This window comes from Leuresthes tenuis, unplaced genomic scaffold, assembly GCF_036924035.1.
Source record: "Leuresthes tenuis unplaced genomic scaffold, fLeuTen1.0.hap1 SCAF_6, whole genome shotgun sequence".
Classification (NCBI taxonomy): Eukaryota; Metazoa; Chordata; class Actinopteri; order Atheriniformes; family Atherinopsidae; genus Leuresthes; species Leuresthes tenuis.
This window is the reverse complement of record NW_027325360.1, coordinates 37,716,965-37,729,686: the sequence shown is the minus strand read 5'-3', so window position 1 is coordinate 37,729,686 and position 12,722 is coordinate 37,716,965. Positions and strand designations below refer to the sequence as shown.

The window sequence follows — 12,722 nt, the reverse complement described above, 5'->3', positions numbered from 1 at the left end:
ATGAATATATACTGTTGGTGCCTTGAGTGCCGGCGATATATAATTTGGCTACACCAGTCTCCACAGTAGCACCAGCAGCGCCAGCACCACCAACAGCGGCAGCACGAGCAGCACCACCAGCAGCTCCAGCAGCACCAGTAGCACAAGCAGCACGAGCAGCACCAGCCTCCATGGTAGTGCCAGCATCAAAAGGCCACGTCTTTTTAAAAATAAAAAAAAGTACAAATCTTGTACTATAATATTGATGTCGAAAATGTTATATAATGTAGTACTGTATTTCTTTTTTCAGATGTGCAGGACTCATGGGCAGGGAAAGATGCACATATACTTCTTTACAGAGTGGGCCCATACAAGTGGTTTTATTGGGATATTCAAAATACTGGTCCCAACAAGGAGCTTGAGAGAGAGGTATTACTTTTTCATTGTTTGAATCATCAAGTTCCAGTCCCTAATAGCTAATATTTCAGCAATAACAGTTACAGTTCATTGTGTTGCAATGCAATTACCTCAAGTCATGCAAAGAAATTCAGTAACATTACAACAATGCAGTAGATAGTATTTTACTGAAACTGCCTCTGTGTAATGCCATATTTGTAACAATTTTTTATAGATGGTCAATGCATATTTGACAGTGCTTGTGCAGAAATAAACCCAATCCAATGCTGGTAAAGCCACTGTTATTGATACCTATGCGAAAAATACGGGTATGTATCTGAGTCCAAGATGGTAGCGCATGTAGACGGAGCAGCTCTGTGCTCTCACTTCCAGTGCTTTGTTTTGATATTCGTTATGCACGTCCTGTTCATTTTAACTGCTTTTTGTCGCGCTAACTTCACCTATAGCCAACACGATCTGTTAAAAACAGCCACTAAAAAAAAAGTAATGTGCGAGATGACTGATAAAGCAGAGTCCTCTTGTTCATACAACATCCCGGAGTACCAACAAGGAAGCGGAGGCTGCGCAGGGAGTGCAAGCAGGAGTGGGGGTGCAGGGCTAGATTACGAAAACGGCCACACACACCACCGCTTCCCAGCCTTTCCCTCGAAAATATAAGATCCTTCGCCAACAAAATGAGCGACCTGAGGATCCAGGTGGCTTGGGACAACTTCACCAGAGACTGTTGTCTCCTACTCATCACCGAAAAATGGCTACATTCATCTATCCCAGACCCGGCTATTGAGCTAGCATGTTTTACAACATGGGGCTTCGACAGGACCAGTAACTCCAGTAAAAACAAAGGAGGAGGGTTGTGTATGTATATTAACAACAATTGGTCTAACAACACAGTGACGGTAGCCAGCCATTGTTCTCCAGACTTGGAATACTTGACTGTGAAATGCAGACCGTTCTACCTTCCTCGGGAGTTTATTGGGTTCATGAACTGTTGTTTACATCCCACCGGATGCTAATGTTAGCTCGGCCGTCGCACTGCTACATAACAACATTAGCCTGCAGCAGAACCTTCATACAGACACGGTACACATGATCGTGGGGAATTTTAACCATGTGGATTTAAAATCAGTGCTCCCAAAACTCCACCAGCGTGTCAGGTGTGCCACAAGAGGAACCAACACACTGCACAAGGTGTATACCAACGTCAGGCTGGGCTACAGGGCGAGACCTGAACCACACTTAGGCAAGTCACATCACATCTTCCTACAACTCATCCCTTCATACACCCCCCTCCTAAAATCCACCCCCTCCACTATAAAGACCATCAGAATGTGGCCAGATGGTGCTACTCAGCAGCTGCAGGACTGTTTCAACAGCACTGACTGGGACATCTTTGAAGACAAGGACCTGTATGTATTTACTGACACTGTACTGTGTTACATCAAGAACTGTGTAGACACAGTCACAGTGGAGAAACGCATCCGGGTCTACCCCAACCAGAAACCCTGGATAACCAGAGAGGTGAAGCAGCTGCTGAAGGAGAGAAACGCCACCTGCAAGGCTGGCAACAGGGCTTTCTACAGCGCAGCCCACGCCAACCTGAAGAGAGGCATCAGGAAGGCCAAGGAGGATTTCAGGAGGAGGATTGACGATCACCTGGACAACAACAACAGCAGGCAGGCATGGATGGTGGTCCAGCACCTCACCAACTACAAATCCGACATTAGAGCTGCTGAGGGCAACGCTGCGCTGGCAGAAGAACTCAACCTCTTCTTTGCCCGCTGGGAATGGCCCCACCCTCACGGTGGGGGTGCAAAAGGTGAGGGAGGTCAACCCACGAAAAGCAATGGGCCCTGACTGCGTCTCAGAACAGATGCTGAAAGACTGAGCAGACCAGCTTGCTGGGATTTTCACCAAGATTTTCAAACTGTCACTGACACAGTCTACAGTCTCATCCTGCCTGAAGACCTCCACTGTTGTCCCCCTACCCAAGGAATCCCCCACAACCAGCCTCAACAACTACCGGGTGGTTGCACTTACACTGGTGGTGATGAAGTGCTTCAAAAAAACGGTTAGGAGTCACATCAAGTCCTCCATAACCCCCAGTTCAGACCCATACCAGTTTGCCTACAGGGCAAACAGGTCGACAGAGGATGCCATGAACGCAGCGCTGAACGCAGCGCTACACACAGCGCTGACCCACAGCGCTGACCCACCTAGAGAAGCAAGGAAATTACACCCGTCATCTCTTTGTGGATTATAGTTCAGCATTCAACACCATCCTTTCCAACAGTCTCGTGTGGAAACTGCTGAACCTCGGACTGGAGTCCACATAGAGGAGAAACTGAGGAGAAACTGACCCGGGACAAGAAACCCATACAGGTGGTCAAGAAGGCACAGCAAAGACTCCACTTCCTGAGAATCCTTAGGAAGAACAATATCAGCCAGAGACTGCTTGTGTCTTTTTACCACTCCACCATGGAGAGCATCCTCACATACTGCCTCTGTACGTGGTTTGTCAGCTGCACAGTGGCAAACAGGAAAGAACTCCAGAGAGTAATCAAAAGGGCTGAAAAGGTCATTGGGTGACCTCCACCCATACTGGAGGACCTTCATGGCTCTGACTGCCTCAGGAGAGCCAACACTATCGTGAAGTACTCATTCCACCCAGGACATTTCCTGTTTGAGCCACTGCTATCAGGCAGACGGTACAGGGCCATCAAAACCAGGCCAAATAAATTAAAAGAGTTTCTTTCCAACTGCTGTCAGAGCCATATGTCATGCCTCTTCACAGTGAAGTGCAATACACTGTTTTTCAGGTGACAAGTGCAATATATTGTTTTTAATACAGTCATATTGTTCTATATTGTTTTTCTATTCTGTTTTATACTGTTTTTTATATAGTCATAATGTCCTTTATAGTTATATTGTTTAAGAATTGTTACATGTCTGCACTGAAAGGCCTGCATCTTACTTTTTGTTGTACTCGTTGCAATGACAATGAAGAGAATCTGAATCTGATTATACTTAGACTTTGCATTTTGTTAATGTTACAAAAATGCATTTTTAAAGTAACAGGGATTTAGTTCTATCCAATGAGCTGCTAGATGTTTATGTGCAACAGTTTTCACACGTACTATTTACATACTTTAGAGCCTTCATGATGAAAACCTTGCCTTGTTTCAAGGTGGATATGCAGCACTCTACCTCATGAACATCAACAAGATGACACATCCTGTGGTTTCCTGGTCTTGAAAGTGAGTATGACATGCAGTTACCTAAACGCTATTGTCAAACTCAAATTCAGTAGCAATTATAGTGATGATCTTAACCAGCTTTTACACATACTGATGTAGGTTTTGTTAAATTTGTTTATACTATACGTATACTTTATGTAATACTTTAAATTTCATGTTTGATTTGTATGTAATCAACTAGAGGGATAAAGTCATAGAACATGCAATCGTCATGCCATTCTACTAATCAAACTTCTCTGAAGTTTGCAGAGAAAATGCACTGCTCGCCAAAAAACACAAAGTCACTTATAACTTGTGCATACATTGTCCGATCTTCACCAAGCTTCATAGGCCTGCCCGGGACTCTACCCTGACTGTGTACATATGCGCATACTCACACTTACCTATAGCGCCACCTGCTGGTGCTTGGAAATGTCACTTTTTTTCTACACCTCACATATCATCGAACTCCTCTTACAGATGTTATCGTAACGGTTTCAAACTTGGTCAGGTTACTCTTCAGCTATGGGGGATTAAAAGTTATAAGAATTTTTTCCAAAGTCTGAAGGGTGTGGCCGTGGCGGGGCAGCGAATGTCGTGTGATGGGGTTTGTGGGTTGAAAGCCATGTCATCATCGCATGGTCATGAAACTTGGCACACATGTCCACGCTGATGACCTTGTACGTATGTAAGATCTATCATGTGTGGCTGGACCAAAATGGCTCTGTAGCGCCCCCTAAAATTCTCTAAATACCCGTGCCATTGGGCTTAGTTTTGCATAGGCGGACGAAATTCAGTATTGGAGGTTACCCTCCAGCCAAGGGGGATTAAAAGTTAGAATATTTTCCAAAGTCTGAAGGGTGTGGCCGTGGTGAACCCTCAAACTTTGACAACTCCTTACTGCTCGCCACAAAACACAAATTCACTTACAACTTTTGCATACATTTTCCGATCTTCACCAAACTTCATAGGCTTGCCCGATACTCTGCCCCGACTGTGTACATATGTGCATACTGACACTCACCTATAGTGCCACCTGCTGTGCCAATAGCAGCTCTAATTCATTTTATTACTAAGCACCATGAAAAATATTTAATATATGTTAAAAACAAGACGGTGAGAGAGCATGTCCTTTATTTTTGAGAAACACACAGAAGTTATGACTTGTCTATCAGTCTATAGGCATAATGCACTTTGGTTTGTGTTCATTATTATCAGTTATGAATAAGGATACGTGTTACAAGGATTTTTTTATTGAGAAGAACATCGGTTATTCACACTCTTGATAGTTTTTAAGAGCGTGAGTAATGTATGTTCTTCTCTCCTATTCCTTTCACAAATAATTAAAATCACGAAACATTATTTCCCCCTGCGGTTGTTTGCAATATTGAAGCAAATTGCTTCACTTTTTGAACAGCTGAGTGGCACATGCATGCTCCCGCGAGGGTGCATTTCAACGCAGGGGTGCTTAATATGGCACAACACTGGCACAAGAACATGAAACTCATTGAAAAACTCCCGGATCCCCCCACTGACGTGACCGCTGTGGCTACCACATCCAATTTCACCGGGCAAACCGCCAACAGGCACTCTCCTACTAAACAGGTGAAAATAGACTGAAGAGCGACAGGTGTTTTGAAAAAAAGTTTAATTTGATTCAATTCTATATGATGGAATATGCATGAAAGAATAGAATTATTGCTTTACAGCTACTCAGGTCATGCATTATGTTTTTGAAAAGTAAAGAAATGATTAACAACTACCTACAAGACATTAAAAACTTGTAAATTGTGTGTTGACAAAACTCTAGGTTTCTATAACTCAATCCTAGCTAAACTTATACTTGTAAATGGTCCTCCAATAATTGGCTAAAAAAATACTACCATCTGTTGGTTTCCACTTGGAACACAAAAAGCCTGTTGCATAGAACCTGGTGTTTGGTGTGACAGTAACCTGTCCTGTGATGATCTATTTTTTAAAGAGAACATTCTGCATGCTTTCACCTGAGAAGATCAGGTTGGCAAAATCAGTGTCTTCATTTGAATCTCTTCCCAAAACTACTACTACTACTTTTATTGGAGAACCTTTCTTTATTCTATTTTATTTTATTTTTCTGATTTTGTTTTTGATTAATTGAAAAGGCAATATTTTATCTTGTTGTACTGATTTGTTTCAAGTTGTTTTTTACTAGATTTACGAGTAACATTTGTTTAGAAACCTCCATCAATCCATTTTCTATACCCGTTTCATCCAACTCAGGGTTGCAGGGGGGTTGGAGTCTATCCCAGCTGTCACTGGGCAAGAGGCGGGGTTCACCCTCGACAGGTCTCCAGTCCATCACAGGGCCAGATAGAGACAAACAAGACCATCAACCACGCATGCTCACACTCACTCCTGGGGTCAATATAGAGCCAATTCACCAGTAAGGTGAAGGTGATCAAGTTAATATCTGACATGCATGATTTTGGGTGGTGGGAGGAAGCCGGAGTACCCCGGGAAAACCCATGAATACACAGAGAGAACATGCAAACTCCACTCAGAAACCCTCTTGCTGTGAAGTGACAATGCTAACCACCACACCATTGTGCAGCCATGTTTAGAAACCGCTGGTAAGACAGACAACCATGAATGAAAAACATACAGTATATATATTCAGACATACACAAATACATGTATAACTTGTTAACTTCAAAGCCTTATGTACACACGTCGGCGAGTGAACTATGTGTTTTCACCTTGATGCGGCTAACTGCTTCCTGTGCTTGTATCATACGGATGCTCTTGGACGGTGTCTTTTCAGACAACAGCTGAGTGGACCCCAGGTAGTTAGCTGCAAAAATTATCCCATCAATTAGGTCGTCTGGGTCACAGGGTCCAGGCACTGAAATGATGCATGATTATATATCAATACATGACACCCACTTTTGAACGAATATAATAAGCTGCACTAATCAATGTTAATAATTCAGATTATGTTATTAGCATATAGCATAATGAAACATTCAAAAACATTACACAGCTGTAAAATTAATGTAGGAAAGTGTGAACAGACCAAATGTCTCAGATTCACACCAAGATCTTTGTCCCTTTTGGTGAAACTTAATAACATGCCAATGTGAGTGAAGTTTTTACATGAGAGACCTTTCTGAAGTAATTTTGGAGTCATAAAAAAACACAGTTGGCTTGTCGTTCAGTAGCAGCAGCAACTAGTTAATGGAGCTCCTGCCAAAAGTTACAAAGATAGTTTAAACTTAATCAAGTTCATCAGCGCCAAGAGGAGACAACATCGGAGACATACAGGACAACGAAAGTACACCCAGGCAGCTGTCTCCCAAGCAGAATGGTGTTAAAGTAATACTAGAGAAGTTTGTTAAACTAAAACTCTGTGCTTCTCACTCATTTTGAATCCCAGGCCTGAAACTGTCTTGGAGCACCCAGGGGCATGATATAGCAGTTTGGTATCTAGCCCCACTCTTTTTTACTTCTTTTTCAACTTAACACTTTTGTGGGCTTTTGACAGCAACTTTGTGGCCTCTTCAACAGGACAATAAATTCATATGTAAGGTTGTATATATATATAGCACTTACACAGATTTGCTTTTTATGACAGTGGTGTTATATCTTATAACTGTAGGGGGAACAAAACAATTCGGCAAATTCTCTAGCATTACTTTAAATTTGAGTTAGTCAGTAGTTAACAAAATAACTGGGATCCTTTTAAAAATCTTCATCAGCTTTTTTCTTCACCCAATTTAAAAAATGTACTTCATCTCTGTGGAATCCTGGATTGACAGTTCCCCTTGCCATGGATGGTGATAGGATTTGATAATAGAACAAACTTTTCAAATAAGATTTTTTTTTAAACAGATCTTTTAAACATTTTTCGATGGTCATTTGGATGCTGTGATGCTGAATTGATTGCCGATGATGATTCTAGCACTTTCAAGAATCTGTTATGATGTTGAACGATGTCAGTTGAAAATTTGAGAACTTGAGATTGAGCTTTCCAAAGCCTAATTAATGTCCAAAATAACATCCCAAACCAGATGAGTTGAGGAGATGACTAGGATGTAGAGCAGGAAATTCAAAACATTGTTTTCATTGATCATTGTGGAAAATATGAGATTACAGATCATTACAGATCATATAATGAAGAAGCTTTGAGCTCTGACTAGGTCATAACAGGAATATCAGGAAGACAATATTATTTGTTTAATCTAGAAATGGCTGCAGGAGTAGCCTTAACATCTCTCTACCTGGCTTTGAGACTTCAAAGAGAGAGGTAACAGTGAACAGTAACAGTTTTTTCTCACTGTCTGCATCAATGTGCCCAGGTCTGGAAAGAAACAAATTTCCTTATATATGCAATTTAATCTTCCAATTTTTCTTGTGCGTAGGTGCAAGTGTTGGTGAGTGTGTCCATCACCAGCCCTCTTTGACCATCTAATCTAACAAGCTTTATTGATTAAAAAACACTTGATTTAGTCAGAGAAGACTAGAATCGCCAACAGTGGAACACAAAAGGACAGGACAGATAAAGACAATAGACAGAAAGCAGACAATGACAGGTGTGTGTGTAAAGTGTCCTGTGGTGCGTATAGATGAATGTGTGGAAATTTGTGTTGAGGTCTGTAAGTAACCCCTGTATCCACCAGAAATAAAGTCTTCCAGCAGTCAGACATAAAGCAGTGATGTTGACCTTCAACACTAACTCAGCATCAACCAGTGACCACAGCCAGTGACAGGCTGGATCACAGCTGGAGCTGGTGTGTTGGGGCAGTGCCATGCACCTCCACCAGTGCTCTGGATTGCCCCCCAGTCCCAGCAGAACCCGTGCAGCCCAGCTAGACCCTGCCAGCAATAGAGCTAGCCAGGGCATGGGTCCCCCCAACCCCAGTTGCAACAGGAAAAAGGACCAGTCCAGAATCCAGGAAAGGCACCTGCCAAGACATCCTGAGTAAACTAGTGACCCAGTAGTTATGGCACGGAGGGTAGAGGAAGGGTAGCACCCTGGCCCCCCAAACCCACATGGCAACCCAGCCTCAGCAGGAGCACAGTGCTTGTTAATGACAGATAACTATGTCACTGTTAAGGAGAGGATCTACTCTGGGAATCTGAATCTTCTGTGCTGAGGAACCAAACTGACAGGGAGCACGTTCATGTAACTCTGTCTGTTTGTTGTGTGTATAGTGTAATTGATAATGTGTATACCAGCAAGGAAACTTGTATATTCACGGGAGGATCTCTTAGCATTACACCGGTCCGGAAATGGTGTTATAAGCATCCCATTCCGCCTGAACTGAAGAAGCCATATTGCGGGTGAGGAGTCAAACTAAAGGCTAGGCTAAGAGATGGAAATACAAGCCTTTCCAACCATCGGTGAAATGTCAACTCACTGTGTAACAAGTGTGACGATTTGAGGTCATTGGCGAAGAATCAGCGGGCGAATTGTGAGTGTACTGTCATATGTTTCAGACATGGCTGAGAAATAACATCCCTGACTTCTGTGTGGACTTAGCCAGCTTCACAGCAGTAAGAGCGGATAGAGATGTGAAGGCAAGTGGGAAGAACAAAGATGGGGGTATGATTTTCTATGTGAACAACAGATGGCGTCATCACGAACATATGACAGTTAAGGAGAACATCTGCTCAATAGGTGGATAGGTCTTTGTGCACTTGTGAGGATGAAGACATCAGTAGTGCTATCATATGACAGAGTAAACAAAATGCTAGGATTGGAGATTGAAAAGGGGAGATTTAGAAGATCTAGTGGTAATTAAATCATCAATAAACATGTTTACCTGAATGCAATAGGGCAGCCAAGAGGGATTCCTTTTGAGTTCAAAGCACGCAGTGAGATTGGGGCAAGATTTGAGTCTATTTTGCCGTGGATCACAATTAACAAATATGTGGATTGGATTGACGACATATACTACAACCAACAGAGAATTCTTAACTACACAAATTATTAATTTGTTATTGTTTTTTTGTGTATTCATTTTATGTTTATTATCAGTTATAACTTATCACACATATGTGCATTGCCATTCATTTAAGTCAACTGTTTGGAGCGCAACCTTTGATACTGAAACAGTAATTAAGTGGTCAGTTGCCAAGTGGGGATCGGGCCATAGGAGAGAATTTTCCATGAATAAGAACATGAGTTACAAAAGTAGCAACCAACCGCATTTTCACTCCTATGCACTGCAAACAATGGACAGTTTTAATGGTAATGCTAAAGGTTTAAATGATTGTTGGATTAAATATCATTTGTACGAAATGATGAGTTTTTACAGTGTTTAATTTGTTGGTCCAGGGTGTAAACTTACACTATGTTTTTCAGTTTAGTTTTTACTGTAGTCATTTTATTATTCATTAGTCCTTCACTATTATTCATTCATTATTATTGTGATTTCCTTGTTTAAACATAGCCTTTTCTACATATATATTCCCTTTTGTAATACTTCCATTTCAGGGGTAATTATGTGGGAGAGCAGGGCCTTGACACTATTCGAACCACATATTGTGTCCTGACACTGCTCGGACAACATATTGTGTCCTGACACTGCTTGAACCAGATGTTGGTCAGAAGGTCAGAATGAACCCTGTCTAGACAATTACGAAGATGTAGTAGCATTCTCAGACAGCAGCTGCCGAATAGAGATTGGGTTTGGGCCACATACCCACAAAATTATATAGAAAGGTATAAGAAGATCTCAGAAACTAAGGTCATTGGGAATTTCCATGCATGCTGCAATGTACATGTTTCTGTGATGTTCTGTTCAATAAATTCCCCATAAGAGGCTGACCAAGACGAGTTTGACTACTCATTTCTCGACAACAATATGAATTTTTCCCAGGAGGAGCAGAAGCTGGGTGAAATTGATGAAATCTTTCTCCATTTCTTTATTGTCAAAACATAATATAATTTTTCTCTGAAAACTGGATTGTTTGCCCAGTTTTCTGTCTAATGAAATTTTTAACTCTATTGCTTATTCAAAACTTTCCTCCATTTAATCAAATCTGGTTTATTGGAACATAACGTTTTGGTGACATCAACTTTACTAAACAGTATGCCGCTGTTAAGTGGGTCACTATTGGAATATCAACTGTTGTTCATCATAGAAGTTGCAGCAGCTTGAGAAAGCATCAAGCACCACTGTTTATTCCTTGGGAGTTACAGGGAGGTGAAATCTGGACAGATAGTCAGTTATGTCAGAGGATTGCCATTAACATATCCATGTCAGGAGAGCTTATTGAAGAAAACCAGATCATTTTACAGGTAGCGTTTCAATTTTGGAGTCACATTTTAATAGCAATCTAGGTCCACCCATCAAATTAAAAACATGTTTGGTGTTCCAAGTGTCAGTTAGCCAACCAAATCACTTTAAAGGAATTATTCATCATTGAAAAATTTAAGACTTCCACGTAACCCTATTTTTGGGTATTGCATAGAATTTCTTTTTTTAAATAATGGCGTTTATGTTTCTTTATAAAGTCAAATAAGATTTTATCCAACTGTTTAGATATTTCTTTGGGCATTTCTAATGATAAGGGTGCATGTACAGATCTGGAGATTCCTTCATTCTTTGACAATAATATCCTACCGTTCAAGGAAAGATCTCTCAGCCACATGTTAGATTTTTTTGGTTATTTGTTTAATGATAGGGTCAAAACTAGACGTACATGCTATCTATTTTTTTTCTCAATAATCACTCCTAAATAAGTTACTTTTTCTGTAACAGGTATATCATTAATATCCGTCAGATTAGAATCTTGGAGTGTAAACAGAACAGAAATAAACAGATTTATTGAGATAAAGTTTTAACCGTGACACAGAAGGAAAGTCCTGGATACATGCGACTGCCTTACCCATCTCATGTACATTAGATATGAAAATTACAGTTTCATCAGCCAGTTGCAACAACTTGAATTCTTTCTCCAATGCTAAAATACCTTTTTATCAGTCATGTCCAATATCAATCGAAGATCATTACTTAAGTTTCTTCCAGGCTTAAATCCCAATTGCACCTAGTTTGAACCTTTTAGCAAAAAATAAGTGCAAATATTTTGGCGTCATTGTTTAAAAGACTAATTGGTCTCCAATTTTCTATACATAATTTGTCCATTTTGGGTTTTGAAATTTTGTGATGGACTGGCGACCTGTTCAGAGTGTACCCCGCCTCTCGCCTGATGACCGCTAGGATAGGCTACAGGCCCCCGTGACCCGACCGACGGATTAAGCGGGTATAGAAAATAGATGAATGGATGGGTTTTAGAATTAATTTGATTAAGCCTTGACAGAGAGTTAGAGGTAGTTCTCCTCTCATTATTGCTTCTTCAAATATATTCTGAAAAAAATGGAGATAGTTCTTTAGTGAAATACTTGTAGAATTCACTAATTAAACCATGGTGAAGACTTGGCTGTGGTGCACATACTTTTTCTTTTATCAGTCTTGATCAACATACATTAGGAGTGTGTAGTCCCATAACTTATAACTTGTGCTTCTTCGCCAGCGCAGATTACGCACACCGTTCCCAGTAATATTTCTCTCTAACGTGCGTTCACTGTCCAACAAACTGGATAAATGGGTGTAGCAGCCAGAAAGCCGGAGGAGGTAGATGTCCCATTCTGCTCCAGCTGTTCCGCCATTTTCTGCCTGAACCTGCTCTTTCCCTTGTTGGCCTTCTTTCTCATCTCCCTTTGAACAGCTTTTAGCTCATCCTTGTTTCCTGATTTAAAAGCCCTATTTTTCTCTTTCAGAAGGAACTTTATGTCAAGACTTATTCAAGGCTCATTGGAGAAACACCATACATTCATACCTTGTAGATACAGTGTTCTCCACACGGAAGTTTAATTTGTCTGTGATGTAGTCTGTTAAGCTGTCTATGTCCTCCCCATGAGAATCTCTAAAAACATCCGACACAGCAGGACACAACCAGTTGCGTGATGACAAGGGGCTTGTATACAGACAGGAGATCAACCAGGTTGTGATCAGATTTTCTGAAGGGAGGGGTGATGAGGGGCAATCATCAAGGTGGCTTCCTTGATGTTTGCATAAAACAGGTCCAGTATTCTATTTTATCTGGTGC

The 12,722-nt window shown here is 41.2% G+C and overlaps 1 protein-coding gene across 1 annotated transcript in view; it reads right to left on the bottom strand.

Annotated features, from left to right (window-relative positions):
- The window catches only part of LOC140309270 (amyloid-beta A4 precursor protein-binding family A member 1-like), a 74,099-nt gene extending 61,772 nt beyond the window's left edge, over positions 1–12,327 (bottom strand). Inside the window, exons 1-2 of the mRNA XM_072387080.1 lie at positions 12,189–12,327; positions 6,365–6,510 (exon numbers count right to left, since the gene is read on the bottom strand). Coding sequence (XP_072243181.1) covers positions 6,365–6,510; positions 12,189–12,327 — 285 coding nt within the window. The remainder of the gene's footprint in view (positions 1–6,364; positions 6,511–12,188) is intronic.
- Positions 12,328–12,722: the final 395 nt, after the last annotated feature.